Here is a 17,906-nt window from a genome sequence, read left to right on the forward strand (position 1 = left end):
CACTTGTCTGAGTTGCCAGAGCGCAGAATAACTGATTAATTCAAGAGCTTTAACACCCGTTGAATATGGCGGTGTCAGTAAACGTCGGCAAAAAAAGCATAATTAAATTGTTGCCAGCAGCACAGTTACAGTGACCAACGCTCTGGATATCATGAAAACAGCCTAACCAGATCTGATAGGACGAGTAAAATGGTCAGAGTGAGGTGTTCTCTCATTTGTGTCTGAGAGTAGCTAGCAAGATAGCTAACTTTAGCCAGTTAGCTTGGCTGCTTGACCTCCGCTGTGAGGACAGAAAGTTCGGGTCAACCCTTACTCCTCAGCCACAGTTTCCAGTGTATGTTCCAAGAGAGAAACGCTCTGAATTTACGTTTGCCCAGAGCGCACTGGCACTCCACAGTGAATTTACGATCATACCCTAAGTATCATCCAATCAGAAGTAGCTTTGATAATATGGTCCAATCATCTTCCTCGGGTGCAGTGACGTAGATTTCAAGCGACGTCACACGTATCAACATTTATCTGCTGCTGGAGCTGTTCATGAAGTGAACATTCACGTCAATCTGGTAGCTATAACAACGAATTTAACCCTACATTTGAGTGATTTGAAGATTCACCCATAACACAAAACGGTGCGATTGTCAAACCTCTAGGATTTGGTTTTGTTTGAAAGCCAAGTTATCCATCCACTGAGCCAGACTGAGCTAACTAGTGAGCTAACGTTAGCTAGCTAACAGCTGTGGTGAAATATATAGCTAACTACCGGTAACGTTAGTTAGCTAAATGAGCTTCTGTGTCAAGTTGTTCTGCTAAACCAATTCACTAGTTATTTGAAATACTCTGCCGTGCTATTTAGATTTTGTTGTTGTGTTTGACGACTTTTTAATATAACATTGCAGAGCATCACTTGACATCTTCATGATGGAACGTTAATGTGCAGTCCTTGTCTTTCCCCTCTTTATCCTGTAGTCAGAATGGGCAGAGGCTACATAGTGGAGGATGTGGTGGAGAAATATCTGTCCAATCTCAGTGTACCAGGTGCATCTTGTGTCACAGGGCTTCTCATTGGCCAGGTAAGGTTCACTCATCATGGATCTTATACATGCAACAAACCAGTCTCCTGTCATTCACTACAAGTACACACTGTAGCAAAACGTTTTGCAAGGGGTATAGTCACTAGCAACCAACAGAACTAAACGGAATCAAACAGTGAGGGACCTACCAGAATTTGTCCAATAGGAACACATTTTTGTTTAAACACTTTTCAGTTTGGAGTAAATGGTTTCCTTTGCAAAAACATTTGCAACTGTTTGCTTACGGTCTTCCTCTAAATGAATACACCCCAGGTTTTAGTCAGTTTTTTTGTCTTCTGTTTGGTGTCTACTGAAAACGACCCAGGTGTTTTCCCTCACAGCCCGATTTGACCAAAAAATTGGCTACTTTTTCCAGAGGGCCTTGAGTTTTTCCTATTTAGGTAACGTGACTAGGAACACCTTGGTCCGAAGTAGGACATTCTTGTCTCTTTTGGCAGAGTTCGTCCCAGAGAGACTTTGTGGTGCTGGCTGTGAGGACACCTCAGAAGGACACAGAGGGACAGGGGTCTCCGTCGGTCAGCAGGGGAGCTGGGAACTCACTGGAACACCTGGACGTGGAGTGGGTCACAGAGCATGCCAGACAGGTAGATAATGAGGATAATGCAACTTTTATGAAAACATCAGGTCTTCTAGTTGGTTCACATAACATTACACAGTCTAAGCATTGTGAGCAATCACTTGTATCTCAATCTCACTCTGTCATAATGTATAATAATGTATGTTTTCTGAAGGTCTCCCGGATGTTACCGGGAGGTATGTCAGTTATTGGTGTGTTTCTCGTCACCCCACCTGAGCTGTCGAAAGAGGCTCAAAATACATTGAGACGGGTAAGACGACACAAACTTCAGCTGAGGCAAGATTGTTGGTATTCCTTTTGATAGAGATCATACATATTTATAACAGGAACTGTATTGATAGAAAATGGGCCTCTAGTTTAAACTAGTGTGTCTTTTGCAGTTGATCTTTGCGGTGGACAAGCATATATCCAAGGGACGGCTTTGGAGTCTAACAGAGGAGGACGTAACAGAGAAGGTCACACTTCACATCTGCTCCAAAACCAGGAAGTATCCTTAACCGCTCCAACTGATGGGTCAAATTGCTCTTAATTGCATCATCTGTTTGCTGCCCAAAGACAATAAACAATGAACAGTGGTTTCACTATAGTCCGTAGTAAATGTGATGACACCTTTGCAGAGTTGTGTGCTTAATACAAGGAGAACCCTTAGCGTTGGAAAACACCTTTAACTCCACTCTCTCAGAGTCGTTTGCAGAACATATGATGTTCGAGATCCCAAGGTGAGTTCATAGGTGTGACAGTATTGCCTTTTTTAAGCGGTCAATTGTCCTCTACTTGCTCTTTTCTGTATTCATATTCAGCCTAGAAACTGCATTCTGATTGGTGATTTCAGAGTTCTGCCAAGCCTGCTGATTGGAAGTACCAGTCGGGGGTGTGTACTTCCTGGCCATTGTTGACATGCTCAGTGGGACTGAACCTGGTGTTCCCTGTGTTAGAGATGCATGTCTTACCACAGGACATGGAAAAGTGTATGAAGGTGAGTGGGTTATATTGGGTGTCAATTACGTGTAAATGTATTGTTATGGTACCCTTGTGAAGCGCCATAGGAATGCTTATAACACCCGTATTAAGCTTGTCAGCATTACGTCACTATGTGAGAGATTAACAACAGTACATTTCAGGAAATGCCTGGTGAGGTCTTCTTTAGCGGAGCTCACTTTGAATCTGGCGTTCTCAAACAGGACAGTAGATTGAAATGTCAATTCTAGTGGAACCAATCATTTTGGTTTTGTGTGATTTCAGGAGGGACTTCAAACGTGGGCGAAGCAGATTGAAGATGGGCTTTGCCTCATCAATGGCGACGCGATGCCTGGCGAGGTGGAGCTACTGGGGGGGCAGGTAAAACGCAGCGTTCCTTTTTGGGTGGCACGATGTCGCTCATAGAAATAGATCACGGCTTTTAACAAGTCTATGTTTTCTGCTCAGAAAAAGAATGCAAAGGCTGTTCAGCAGACGTTTCGAGCCCAGATCCTCATCCCGATGGTAAGAATATCATTAGTAGGGAGTTTTTTGTTCCTCAGAGTTGTTCCTTGCTGAAGTTGATTTGTGTGTGCCTGTGTGTTTGTTTGTGTGTTTATGCTTCTGTGAGTGTGTGCCTAATTTCGTGTGTGTGTATCATTTACATTTACATTTAAGTCATTTAGCAGACGCTCTTATCCAGAGCGACTTACAAATTGGTGCATTCACCTTATGACATCCAGTGGAACAGCCACTTTACAATAGTGCATCTAAATCTTTTAAGGGCTTTTCACTGGCTTCCAGTTGAAGCTCGCATCCACACCCAAACAAGGGCACTGTTTGGATAAGGATAAAGTAATCCTTCTCACCCCCCTTAAAAGATTTAGATGCACTATTGTAAAGTGGCTGTTCCACTGGATGTCATAAGGTGAATGCACCAATTTGTAAGTCGCTCTGGATAAGAGCGTCTGCTAAATGACTTAAATGTAATGTAAATGTAAGGGGGGGGGGTGAGAAGGATTACTTTATCCTATCCTAGGTATTCCTTAAAGAGGTGGGGTTTCAGGTGTCTCCGGAAGGTGGTGATTGACTCCGCTGTCCTGGCGTCGTGAGGGAGTTTGTTCCACCATTGGGGGGCCAGAGCAGCGAACAGTTTTGACTGGGCTGAGCGGGAACTGTACTTCCTCAGTGGTAGGGAGGCGAGCAGGCCAGAGGTGGATGAACGCAGTGCCCTTGTTTGGGTGTAGGGCCTGATCAGAGCCTGGAGGTCTGAGGTGCCGTTCCCCTCACAGCTCCGTAGGCAAGCACCATGGTCTTGTAGCGGATGCGAGCTTCAACTGGAAGCCAGTGGAGAGACAGCGGAGGAGCGGGGTGACGTGAGAGAACTTGGGAAGGTTGAACACCAGACCCGGCGTTCTGGATGAGTTGTAGGGGTTTAATGGCACAGGCAGGGAGCCCAGCCAACAGCGAGTTGCAGTAATCCAGACGGGAGATGACAAGTGCCTGGATTAGGACCTGCGCCGCTTCCTGTGTGAGGCAGGGTCGTACTCTGCGGATGTTATAGAGCATGAACCTACAGGAACGGGCCACCGCCTTGATGTTATGTTATGTTATGTATCATAGATTGAATAGAACAAACGTGCCCATTCAAGTCAATTATGACCAAATGGGCTGGACTGGCAGCCATTGCGAGTGTACCCATAGGAGCAATGCACAAAGGAAAAGCAGGAAGTGTACCCTTTAATCTGTGCTGTGATTTGTTGAGTCAACTCAACTGACATTACAAAAAATGCATTACATTGCATGAGCCACATTGCATCAGTTGGCATCATTTAAATGAATGTTCTTCATTACCATGGTAACCCCAGCATCAGTTGATAGAACTTTCAAAATTAACATGGAAATGATTACATCACAATACGAGTCAGCCATTGTAAGTGTATCCATTAGTTTACCGGTTAAAATGCCCAGGGTTAGAGGTTCCAATCCCGTTCTATTCATTTCTATGTTGTGTATATAACATCCGGTCATCTCTCGCCTCAGGCGGAACCCCAATCAGAGCGGAGGTTGACGGCGTCTGTGAAGGTGTGCAGTGGGTCTCTCACCCTGAAGGGAATGGTGCAGTGCAGGGCCTACCTCCACAGCAACAAACCCAGAGCCAAGCACGCTACAGAGGTACTGCACTGCACAACACACACACACACACACACACACATATACATATACAGGACATTGGCAACAGAACTTTCTCTAAACCAGATCTTGCACACCATCCAGCTCTTAGCAACTGAAGGTTATTTGGATATACGCATACATTCGATCTTTCACATTTTTCTCATGCCTTGTCCTGATAGGTCATCAAGAGAGATGTCATCAACACGGTCTCTAGCAGAGTGGAGATGTTCCTGGAAGATCTTTTAATGGAGGGAGAGGACAAAGGCACAGTATTCGTTCTCTACTTTAGCTTGGGGGTTAGATAAATATTGTTCGTATTACTTAACGGAACCGAACTGAACTGCAGTGCTCTCAGTGTGCCTAGCAAGCTATGCAGATCAACCACAAGGTGGCACTGTTGACCATTCACTGGTTGTTGCTATACTCACTGTCCCACTTGTTCTCCTGCATAACATCATTGAGGTGCAGTACCAGTCAAAAGTTTGGACACACCTACTAGGGTTTTTCTTTATTTGACTATTTTCTACATTGTAGAATAATAGCGAAGACCTCAAAACTGTGAAATAACACATGGAATAATGCACAATATATCGGTAAGCATATTGGAATCAGCCGATATTAGCTAAAAATGCCAACATCGGCATCATCCCGATGTCTAGTTTAACGCCGATGTGCAAAACCGATGTCAAAACGGACGTGCATACTTGTATAACATAGGTAGAGGACGTAATTACGCCACGAAAAATACAGCTCTGCACAGAACAAAAGCAGAAAAATACTAAGCGCACACTTCCAACAACTAAACAAGTTCAAGTCAAGCAGTCATTTGAAAGAGTACGAAAATTTCAGCACGACAACTCAAAGGTGAAATCCATTAACCGCAAGATAATGGAATTCGATGCCCTTGACAATCAACCATTCTCTGTCGTGGATGATATTGGCTTTCGCCAATTTTTCGAGCACCAGTACACACTACAAAGTACACACTCTTTTTCAGATGTTTGCCCTACCGGAGTTACACAGTATTGATGAAACGTATGGGCGTCACTGCTATAAGCTTCACAACATTTAGACCATCGATGTCCGCCCCATGAGCATGCTGAGTCTGACAGCACATTGGGTCAACGAGGATGTCCTTGCCGTGTCTGAATCCTGGCTTAGGAAGGCCAACAAAAATTCTGAGATTTCCATACCCACCTACAACATTTTCCGTCAAGATAAAACTGCCAAATGGGGAGGAGTTCGTTTGCAAAGTTCTGTCATACTTTCCAGGTCTATGCTCAAACAGTTCGAGCTTCTAATTTAAAAAATGAATCTCTCCAGAAATAAGTCTCTCACTGTTGCCGCCTGTTATAGACCCCCCTCAGCTCCCAGCTGTGCCCTGGACACCATATGTGAATTGATTGCCCCCCATCTATCTTCAGAGTTCGTTCTGTTAGGTGACCTAAACTGGGATATGCTTAACACCCCAGCAGTCCTACAATCTAAGCTAGATGCCCTCAATCTCACACAAATTATCAAGGAAACCACCAGGTACAACCCTAAATCTGTAAACATGGGCACCCCCATAGATAATTATCCTGACCAACTTGCCCTCCAAATACACCTCTGCTGTTTTCAATCAGGATCTCAGCGATCACTGCCTCATTGCCTGCATCCGCTATGGGTCCGCGGTCAAACGACCACCCCTCATTACTGTCAAACGGTCCCTAAAACACTTCTGCGAGCAGGCCTTTCTAATCGACCTGGCCCAGGTATCCTGGAAGGATATTGACATCATCCCGTCAGTCGAGGATGCCTGGTCGTTCTTTAAAAGTAATTTCCTCACCACTTAAATAAGCATGCCCCTTTCAAAAAATGTAGAACTAAGAACAGATATAGCCCTAGATTCACTCCAGACCTGACTGCCCTTGACCAGCACAAAAACATTCTGCAATAACATCGAATAGTCCCCGCGATATGAAACTGTTCAGTGAAGTCAGGAACCAATACACACAGTCAGTTAGGAAAGCAACAGAAATGTGCATCCTGTAGCTCTAACTCCAAAAACTTTTGGGACACTGTAAAGTCCATGGAGAACAAGAGCACCTCCTCCCAGCTGCCCACTGCACTGAGGCTAGGTGACACGGCCACCACCGATAAATCCATGATAATCGAAAATGTCCATAAACATTTCTCTACGGCTGGCCATGCTTTCCTCCTGGCTACCACAACCCCGGCCAACAGCTCCGCACCTCTCGCAGCTACTTGCCCGAGCTTCTCCTTCACCCAAACCCAGATCGCAGATGTTCTGAAAGAGCTGCAAAACCTGGACCCGTACAAATCAGCTGGGCTAGACAATCTAGACCCTTTCTTATTAAAATTATCCGCCGTCATTGTTGCAACCCCTATTACCAGTCTGTTCAACCTCTCTTTCATTTCATCCGAGATCCCTAAAGATTGGAAAGCTGCCGCGGTCATCCCCCTCTTCAAAGGGAGACACTAGACCCAAACTGTTACAGACCTATATCCATCCTGCCCTGCCTTTCTAAAGTCTTTGAAAGCCAAGTTAATAAACAGATCACTGACCATTTTGAATCCCATCGTACCTTCTCCGCTGTGCAAACTGGTTTCTGAGCTGGTCACGGGTGCACTTCAGCCACGCTCAAGGTACTAAACGATATCATAACCGCCATTGATAAAAGTAAGTACTGTGCAGCCGTCTTCATCGACCTGGCTAAGGCTTTCGACTTGGTCAATCACCGTATTCTTATTGGCAGAGTCAATAGCCTTGGTTTCTCAAATGACTGCCTTGCCTGGTTCACCAACTACTTCGCAGATCGAGTTCAGTGTGTAAAATCGGAGGGCCTGTTGTCCGGACCTCTGGCAGTCTCTATGGGGGTACCACAGGGTTCAATTCTCGGGCTGACACTTTTCTCTGTATATCAACGATGTCGCTCTTGCTACGAGCTTCAATGCCATACAACACTCCTTCCATGGCCTCCAACTGCTCTCAAACGCTAGCAAATGCATGCTTTTCAACTGTTCGCTACCCGCCCGCCCGACTAGCATCACTACTCTGGACGGTTCTGACCTAGAATACGTGGACAACTACAAATACCTAGGTGTCTGGCTAGACTGTAAACTCTCTTTCCAAACTCATACCAAACATCTCCAATCCAAAATCAAATCTAGAATCGGCTTTCTATTTCGCAACAAAGACTCCTTCACTCACGCCGCCAAACTTACCCTAGTAAAACGGACTATCCTACCGATCCTCGACTTTGGCGATGTTATCTACAAAATAGCTTCCAATACTGCAAATTAGATGGAGTCTATCACAGTGCCATCCGTTCTGTTACCAAAGCGCCTTATACCACATACCACTGCGACCTGTATGCTCTAGTCGCCTGGCCCTCACTACATATTTGTTGCAAGACCCACTGGCTCCAGGTCATCTACAAGTCTTTGCTAGGTAAAGCTCCGCCTTATCTCCGCTCACTGGTCACGATAACAACACCCACCCGTAGCACGCACTCCAGCAGGTATATCTCACTGGTCATCCCCAAAGCCAACACCTCCTTTTTATTTACTTTGCTGCTCTTTTGCACACCAGTATCACTACTTACACACTTACACACTCATCACCATCTGCTCATCTATCACTCCAGTGTTAATCTGCTAAATTGTGATTACTTTGCTACTATGGCCTATTTATTGCCATACCTCCTCATGCCATTTGCGCACACTGTATATATACTTTTTTGTTTTGTTTTATTGTGTTGACTGTACACTTGTTTATTTCATGTAACTCTGTGTTGTTGTTTTTGTCGCACTGCTTTGCTGTATCTGTGCCAGGTCGCAGTTGTAAATGAGAACTTGTTCTCAACTAGCTTACCTGGTTAAATAAAGGTAAAAGAAAAAATTTGTACTGAGGAAAGCCGTATTGTATGCTCAAGAATGTGCTGGTTCTCATACTGCTGCTGCCATTCTAATGGCATTTGAGAACATGTTTGAAACTTGGAAACATGAACACACTCCTAGATCCATTCGAACAACTGACTCGGTAAATAAGCTAATCAACTGTGTCTGCAGCAGACGTGATACCCTCTGTCATGGTATTGAAACATAGACCGAAGAAGAGACTTGCTTGGGCCAAGAAACATGAGCAGTGGACATTAGACTGGTGGAAATCTGTCCTTTGGTCTGATTAATCCAAATTTGAGATTGTTGGCTCCAACCGCCGTGTCTATGTGTGGCGCAAAGTAGGTGTTCAAATGATCTCCGCATGTGTGGTACCCACCGTGAAGCATGGAGGAGGAGGTGTGTGGGGGTGCTTTGCTGGTGACACTGTCTGATTTATTTAGAATTCAAGACACACTTAACCAACATGGCTACCACAGCATTCTGCAGCGATACGCCATCATCTGGTTTGGGCTTAGTGGGACTATCATTTGTTTTTCAACAGGACAATTACCCAACACACCTCCAGACTGTGTAAGGGCTATTTGACCAAGAAGGAGAGTGATGGAGTGCTGCATCAGATGACCTGGTCTCCACAATCTCCTGACCTCAACCCAATTGAGATGGTTTGGGATGAGTTGGACCGCAGAGTGATGGAAAAGCAGCCAACAAATGCTCAGCATATGTGGGAACTCCTTCAAGACTGTTGGAAAAGTATTCCAGGTGAAGCTGGTTGAGAGAAGGCCAAGAGTGTGCAAAGCTGTCATCAAGGCAAAGGGTGGCTACTTTGAAGAATCTCAAATATAAATATATTTTGATTTGTTTAACACATTTTTGGTTACTTCACAATTCCATATGTGTTATTTAATAGTTTGTGTATTCACTATTATTCTACAATGTAGAAAATAGTAAAAATAAAGAACAACCATTGAATGAGTAGGTGTGTCTAAACGTTTGAGTGGTACTGTATATACCTCCAAACAATGACAAATCAAATACAGAACAATGACTCATTTATTCCTATTAAATATGTAGCTAAGTGTACATAATGATTGTTCTGCTCTCCTCTCTTCGGCAGGGTCAGTCGGTGTACAGCAGATGCTCCCTCGCAGAGTGTTTGCCCCCGTGCCCGGAATGAGCCTGTGTGTGTGTGACTACATGTTCCCTGACGAGTGTGTGTCCGATGTGAGTGACCGTCTCAAAGAGATGCTGGACTGGGAGACACCCGAGGACAGCATAGACACCTCCCAGGAGGCCGTCCCAGGTGGTTTATCATAATAACCAGGGGTCAGGGGTCAATGTAGCAGGCGGCCATAACTGTATACTACTACAGTATCACCTGTAATCTTCCAGTGACCTGGTTTGAGTCACTAAAGCCCATTGTGTAAGTGTTAGTTACTCCCTATGAGGAATGAAACAGGTATTCCAACCGGAACCAGAGTTGTTATCACTAGCCTGAGATGCATACAATCACACCGAAAGAATGTATATTTCTTTACTCACCTGCATGACTAAATGGTAACATATTTCCCCACCAGGACACACAATGTTGTGGGAAAACCTTATTGTCATGTGAGGAAAGACCCATATTTTATGATTGTCATTACTCATTCTTCAAACAAATGCTATTTTCTTGTTATGTTGGTTAAGCGGTTATATCATATGGATTATTTTAGCTTCCTCAACTGAGTTTTGAATCTCCATTTTCTATACTTTCCATACTACTATTTGTCTTCAATTGAGTGTAAGGTTGACATTGTATGGTGAAAATGTCTCATATTTAGAAGCTCCTACGATTGACCTAAAGAATACAGTTGTTCAGAAGAACCTGAAGGCTAAATCTACCCTTGACGCTCGTCCTAAGACACCCTCTGAAGATCCCACTGAAGCCCACAAAAGCCACAAAACATATTACGCTGGTATGTCCTTTTTTAAATACTCTCTTCAAACAGCCATTTCGCTAGAAATCAGGAGGTACAATGGTCAGAAAAAACACCTGGCTCTGTTGTATGTAAAGGCGTGTACAGGAAGCTTTGTGGTTATTATGTGAACCTAACACCTAACCCAAAATATGAATCAGCATCAGGTATGTAGCATGGCTTTCTCTTCACTCACCCGGATACCTTTGTGTCATTGTGTAGGTGTTGCCATGGCAGCCGCAATCGCTCTCCTAGCAACAGGCACCTCGCTGATCTACCTGAGCGACTAACGGTGGAGGCACAGGACACACACACACCACGAGAGCTGTTGTTATGCTCAGTGACTTAATCGCTTTGATTAAATAGATTTTCATGAAATTGAGTTGACATGGTTATTATAAAAGTATATGCAAGCTGTATGTTTGGTATTGATAATTCAACATTTTATTTTTCATATGAATTGTAAAGCAGAATTGTGTAGAGACAAAAATAAATAAATACAGTTCGTTTTGATTTATTTTGTTTCAGTTGTAAAAAGGTTTCACAAAGAAACATGTGTGCAGCGTATGATTTAATATCTTTCAGTAAGTATGTCTATTGCCATATATTCAAAATTCCCCTCCCATATGTGTGGGGAAAATGGACCCACTTTTTGTTGTTCAGTTCATTCAGTCATCAACAGATATTCTGATGTGTGCCAATCATAAACTTTCGGCTCTGTCCTCACATATTGCCTCAGGCCAACCGTAATCGAACCTCTCCTCAACCACAGTGCTGGCACAGCGAACAACGGACATGTCAGAAGTGCTTAAGAGTGTCTGGATTCAACATTGTCTTTTTTTTGCAATGACTTAGGCCTACGGTATGGTCTTGTATGGTTATGCTTGGTATGATGGGCATATTCTATGCTTTGATCCTCCCAAAGGATCGTTCATGCTTGGCCTTAATATCGCAAATACTGTATTTTATGTATTCATCTATGACGGAATTGAGCAGAATAAAGAAGTCCGTTCAAAGTAACTCACTTTTGGTGTGTGTTCTATTCATGTTAAATGATGTTAGTTAATAGTAGTAAAATGATTAGACAGAGAAACCAACCAACACTTCCATGGGGAAATACTGCTTTTAATGACTGACTTGGGGTTAACATTTTATCCCTTTTAGATTTCAAACATCATGACAATATAGCAGAAAATACAATGACATTGGGTGACAATGGTGATAAACAAACCTAAGCCATAAAATGGGGTACATTACTCCAACCATAAAATGGGGTGCATTACTCTAACCATAAAATGGGATGCATTACTCCAACCATAAAATGGGGTGCATTACTCTAACCGGATCACACTTTGTGACGCCAACACAACCTCACACAAAGATTGCGTTGTCATATACTTATCAATCATATACCAATAAAATGGTTAAAACAAAAAGAAAAAAGCATTTCGTAGTGATACATATTGAGCTAATAATGTCTGTTTGAAATCTGTAGCTTTTCTCAAGTTAATGGACACTGGCTGTGGTAAACTGAAGCTGACTGGAGGCTGTTTAAAAAATATTGCATTTACAGTAGGCTAATGGGTCCAGAAATGTGCACTGACTGTCACTGACTCCCTATATAAAAAAAAAAAACCTTACTCCACCTCAACACCTGCCTCCTCCTCATCAGGACAGGCCACAAACTCCTTCTCGGGCAGGAGGCCGTATTCATTGAGGAATGCCTCGATATCGGCGGCGAAGAACTCCTCGCTGAGGTGCTGTGTCATGGACAGGAAGTTTCCTAGTAGCTCGCCTGCCTTGTAAACCAGCATGGCGGGCAGCACGTCGTCTGAGAAGCGCTCGCTTGCACCCGTTGCGGCCGCCTCGATGCGGCAGAACTTGATGCTGGGGTACTCGGTGGCCAGGCAATCTAGGCAGGAGTTGAGCGCCTCGCAACCTTTGACTCCGTCCTTGTAGATGTGGACGACTACCAGGGTGAGCCGGTGCTCCTTCTCAATGACCTCCAGGAAGGCCTCGCCATTGTCCAGCTCCACCACGCTGTCAAACGTCGGCCCAAAGCTGAATCGCTCGTGCATCTCCTTCATGCACTGCTTGCGGTACTTTCGCAGGCCCTTCTCATCCTCCTCTGCGATCATCTCGTACTCCTGGACACTCATCTGTCAAGAAAAAGTGATAGGAGCTGAGTCAAGGCTCATGTATATTATGTATGGGGGCTGAAACATAGAAGTAGAATTGACTTGAATGGAAAAGTCCCTTCTCGTCATTTTATTTCTATGGGTTAAAATAGGTCACGTAAACACATCTCGATTCTCAAGAGTTTTGCTAGACATATGCCTCCCTCTGTGGTCAATTCTCTTAGTGTCTGACCTTGTGGTTGTGTTTGAACGCTGACTGACCTTGCGATTGAGTCTGTCGTGGACGTCATCGCTCTGGGGGTTGGATATCTGTCTGAGGAGCGCCTTCTTGCTGGGAGGGGTGTCCTGGTCCTCACACTTGAACTTCCTCCAGTCATTGATTACACCCTTGGGGCCTTGCAGAGGAATTGAGACATGTATAATACACTAGAGAGGCGGATGTCATTGAACTACATCTCTAGAATGTGCTGATAACGGCAGCCATACTGGTAAGGATGCATTACAAATGTCAAACTCTATTCTAGTGTTCTATTTGTAATTCTATGGATTCAGAGGGGTCGATCAACAGGTGAAAACAAGAACAGAGGTTAACAGAGAAAAGTCTGTGCATCAGAAAGAGAGTTTATACAGACTTCACTCTCATTTCAATTGAAGTTTAGATGATAAACAGTGGACCTAATAAAGAGTTCACGAAAAGGGTGGACAGTTGATGACGTGTCACCTGTTTGGATTGCTGGCACCTCATCTTCAGCTGGTGTTGGGCTTGACATACTGAACCTTCTGAATGAAGAGACAAAATCCTAAAGATTAGCAATGGAAACCGGTTTCTTATCACCATTTCGTCAAAGAGACTGGCTCGTAACAAAACCGTAGCTTTGCATTGGTTCGTCAGTGTACTGTATACTGCAGCATGTTGTGATTGTCAGAGACATTCAGAGGGAGCCAGGTTGAAGCAGTATTATCAGATTATGATTAGGTCTAATACTTAGGGTTTTCTAAGACTGTGTTAATTCATGGGCCTGCGTGTGTGACACAGCTGGGACATAAAGATGACAACGTGCCACATGTATGATACACATAACCACTAAGCCAAAGCCTAGGGATTGGATGAGGAGCCAATGCAACTCTTCAGGTGTAGCATCTGAAGAGCCCATAAACAAGCTTCTTTACAAGCCTATGCTTCAGAGTGTGTGTCTTGTGTTCCTAGGCCAACTCAAAACAATGTGTCAAATCGAAGTCTTACTAATCCTGACAGCCCTTTGTGATATAGGACACCCTGCCCCAAAATCTCTCTTTCTCCCTCTTCAACATTACAGCAACTACATTACAACATCTCTTTAACCGGAAACCTTCGTCATTGACTTTCTGTGTGCGTTGTCACTAAATTTGAAAAGCTACTTTGGCTTTTAGGGCCACAGGAATACAGAATGGACTCCATCATTTCTAAAAAGCAAAAATGTTACTTCATCTTTGATGATAATACAATAACTGCCAACACTACTTGTTAGATTCTTACAAAACATGTACCGTATGTCAATGTACACCAAACAAAATATAAACATGTAAAGTGTTGGTCCCATGGTTCATGAGCTGAAATAAAAGATCCCAGAGGGTCTCCATATGCACAAAAAGCTTATTTTGCTCTAATTTTGTGAACAAATGTGTTTACATCCCTGTTAATAGACATTTCTCATTTGCCAAGATAATCCATCCACCTGACAGGTGTGGCATATCAAGAAGCTGATTAAACAGCATAATCATGTGCACCTTGTGCTGGGGGCAATTAAATGCAACTAAAATGTGTAGTTTTGTCACACAACACAATGCCACAGATGTCTCAAGAGTTGAAGGCGTGTGCAATTGGCTTGCTGACTGCAGGAATGTCCACAAGAGCAGTTGGCAGAGAATTTTATATTAATTTCTCTACCATAAGTCGCCTCCAACATTGTTTTAGAGAATTTGTCAGTATGTCCAAATAGCCTAAACCGCAGACCACATGTAACCACACCAGCTCAGAACGTCCACATCCGGCTTCTTCACCTGCGGGATCGTCTGAGACCAGCCACCCGGACAGCTGATGAAACTATTCTCCACAAACTGTCATAAACCGTCTCAGGGAAGCTTATCTGTATCCTCGTCGTCCTTACCAGGTGTCTTGAACCGACTGCAGTTCGGTGTTGCAACCAACTTCAGTGGGCAAATGCTCATCTTCGATGGTTGCTTGCACGCTGGAGAAGTGTGCTCTTCATGGATGAGCCCTGGTTTCAACTGTACCGGGCAGATGGCAGACAGTTTGTATGACGCCGTGTCGGCAACTGGTTTGCTGATGTCAAAGTTGTGAACAGAGTGCCCCATGGTGGCGGTGGCGTTATGGTATGGACAGTCATAAGCTATGGACAACAAACACAATTGCATTTTATCGATGGCAATGTGAATGCACAGCGATACCGTGACGAGATCCTGAGGCCCATTGCCGTGCCATTCATCATGTTGCCATCACCATGTTTCAGCATGATCATGCACAGACCCATGTCGCAAGGATCTATCTGTACACAAGTTCTGGAAGCTGAAAATGTCCCAGTTCTTCTATGGCCTACATACACACCAGACATCTCACCCATTGAGCATGTTTGGGATGCTCTGGATTGACACGTACGACAGTACTTCACACGGCAACTTCACACAGCCATTGAAATGGAGTGATACAACATTTCACAAGCCACAATCAACAGCCTGATCAATTCTATACGAAGGAGATAATGTTGCGCTGCATGAGGAAAATGGTGGTCACAGAATGGTGGTCAAAATTCTGATCCACACCCCTACCTTTTTTAAAAGGTATCTGTGACCAACAGATGCATATCTGTATTGTTGCGTTTATATTTTTGTTCCGTGTGTTTTGGTGTGTCTTGCACGTTGTCATTGTGTCCAAGGTAAACTCCAAGTGCTGTAGGCTCATTTGTCCTCCAAGTTGGTGTTGTCCCATAGTAAGTTACAGAATAGTCTTTAGGTATACAGTACATGCACAGGGAAAGCATTTCAGTGGTTCCCATGACGTTGGCACGAATTATGATTATGGACCCCTGATGTTGTCTTGTAATTGCTCTGGTGACATGACCTTGAAATGTTGAAATCACTCTACAGAAGCAGAATAGAGTAGGCCAAATATTTCCCACATGTGTCCTCTCTGACATTATGGACGATCACTTCAGATTTCATCAAATCTTTCATTCGTAGTTGGTCTCCCTCAAATCCAAGTGGAGAATTAGACCACGTCATTCCACTGCTCTGTCAAGTAGAATCAATATGAATTAATAATCAAACGATAGCAGCAGCTATGCTTACCTGTGTGGTTCGCTGCACTTCCTCTTCGCAGGTTAGTCTCCCTTATAGTCCTGACCAGGTTCGTTGTTGCCGGTGCGTAGGAATGGGTTTCGTCTGAAGACAGCTGGGGGAGGCTGTGTGGAATTAGACGTGAATTAATAATCGATATCATCATAGTGACATCTCTCCCATGTCCTATGGTGACGTGTATAATAGGATTAGGAATTAGACCTGCTCAGAGAAGAGTATATGTGTTGTGGGAGAGCGACATGGAGAGAGCAACAGAGGGGTGGTTGAGGGGTGTAGATGATTTTCTGTCGGTATGTGATGTGCACTTTTTCTCAATGTATGTGATATGCTAGACATGCATTGTCATAAAAAAAAATTGCAGTATGGGCCACATCCATTCATAATGTTCAATCTGCAGAAATTACATTGTGGAGGCTTATTGTACACCATGCAAGAACGGCACTACCTCAGATTGGCTGCGTGCCTATATCCATAGGTTTAAAAGGCTTATAGGGTCTTACAGTGTGTGTTGTGCGTCACTGGGTTGTGCGACAGGTGTAAGGACCGTGTTTCTTTACTCTGGGATTAGAGCTCAGATTCAGGTGATTAAGATAAGTGAAATCTGAAACCAATCATTTCAAATGACCAGAGCAGTAGTCAACACTAGGTGGAGATAAAACTCTGTAGATATGGTCAGCTAGGGGCAGGCTCGTCCATCAGTCACTCTTGCAATATCTAGAACGGAAAACAGGAAATTGTCTGGCCTTTATTGTACCCAGTCTATGTAAGCAAGTAGGAATCTAATTACATTCCATGCATTTTGTGAAATGGCTGATACCACAGGCGTGGCATGTAGATTACAAGTTGCCGTTTCAAGGCATGCTTTTAGTACAAATGCAAGGCAAAAAAAATATTTATTTAATCACCTACAACCCAGTCAGTCAGTACCTGGCACGGTGACATACATGATTTCTGCCTCTTGTGTTGCGAAAGATAAGAAAGTCTAGGGATGCAGGATATAGAAATCTAATTGAAAAAACCCTGTGAGGTTTTAATGGAATTTCCCAATTTTATACTTCGTCACCCCATCTGCCGTTAAAAAGTGAATGTGACAGTATATGTCTGTGTTACTCAGCAGTGAAAAGACACGGACTTAGATTGCAAAATGAAGGGGGATGTGGGAAATGACGCTGCACCCCCCTTTCTCTGACCTCATAGCTGGGACCAGAAATCTAAACAGCCCTCACAGGTCAGGAATGTTCCACTTATCATCACGGGGGCCCCAGGAGTGACCACAAAGACAAGTGAATTTATTGCATGAGCAGATAATCCAAACTTCCCCCATCCTCTCCCATTAACTGCTCCACTAGGTGGCAAAAGTGTCAAGATAATATTTAAAAAAAAAACAGCGATTGGAGGTAGAGCTGGGATAAGTTTGAACCCTTGAATGCTTTATAATAGTGGTAATGAATTATGACACAACATCAGCCTTGGGTGAAACGCTGAACAAAGGCACCTGTACGGCATTGCTCGGTGGGGAATGCAGAAGTTAAGTCACGTCGATATCTTGTTTCGGCTCGTTATATATTTCCTTCATGTTGCTATGAGACACCTGCAGAATAGGACAGTAATGATCACAGAGTCAAGACCCAACTTGCCAGGGCCATGAAAGGGAAACCTTGCCAACAGTGACATAAGTCAGTCATAGAAGACAAGGACATGTTCTCATGCATAGTTTAGAGTGTGTTACAAAAGCACAATATCGTCAACACAG

At 43.8% G+C, this 17,906-nt stretch overlaps 2 protein-coding genes across 3 annotated transcripts; one reads left to right on the forward strand and one right to left on the reverse strand.

The window, feature by feature from the left end:
* Positions 1 to 428: 428 nt before the first annotated feature.
* odr4 (odr-4 GPCR localization factor homolog) lies at positions 429 to 11,681 on the forward strand. 2 transcript variants are annotated; one of them, XM_035800289.1, is made up of 14 exons: positions 429 to 563; positions 967 to 1,070; positions 1,529 to 1,675; positions 1,823 to 1,918; positions 2,049 to 2,155; positions 2,351 to 2,387; positions 2,501 to 2,644; positions 2,911 to 3,006; positions 3,094 to 3,150; positions 4,669 to 4,800; positions 4,980 to 5,064; positions 9,821 to 10,006; positions 10,527 to 10,661; positions 10,884 to 11,681. In XM_035800289.1, exons 2-14 carry the CDS (start codon positions 972 to 974, stop codon positions 10,949 to 10,951), a joined length of 1,389 nt encoding a protein of 462 aa, XP_035656182.1. In that variant the 5' UTR covers positions 429 to 563; positions 967 to 971; the 3' UTR covers positions 10,952 to 11,681. The 2 variants fall into 2 exon arrangements, with proteins under 2 accessions (XP_035656182.1, XP_035656183.1); XM_035800290.2 differs by having other exon boundaries at positions 503 to 629.
* Positions 11,682 to 11,770: 89 nt separating this feature from the next.
* pdca (phosducin a) lies at positions 11,771 to 16,272 on the reverse strand. Its single transcript, XM_035800292.2, has 4 exons — positions 16,145 to 16,272; positions 13,521 to 13,579; positions 13,061 to 13,194; positions 11,771 to 12,820 (listed from the first exon to the last, which is right to left on the reverse strand). Exons 2-4 carry the CDS (start codon positions 13,567 to 13,569, stop codon positions 12,299 to 12,301), a joined length of 705 nt encoding a protein of 234 aa, XP_035656185.1. The 5' UTR covers positions 13,570 to 13,579; positions 16,145 to 16,272; the 3' UTR covers positions 11,771 to 12,298.
* Between the last annotated feature and the right edge of the window lie 1,634 nt (positions 16,273 to 17,906).

Source organism: Oncorhynchus keta, chromosome 23, assembly GCF_023373465.1.
Source record: "Oncorhynchus keta strain PuntledgeMale-10-30-2019 chromosome 23, Oket_V2, whole genome shotgun sequence".
NCBI classification, from domain to species: Eukaryota; Metazoa; Chordata; class Actinopteri; order Salmoniformes; family Salmonidae; genus Oncorhynchus; species Oncorhynchus keta.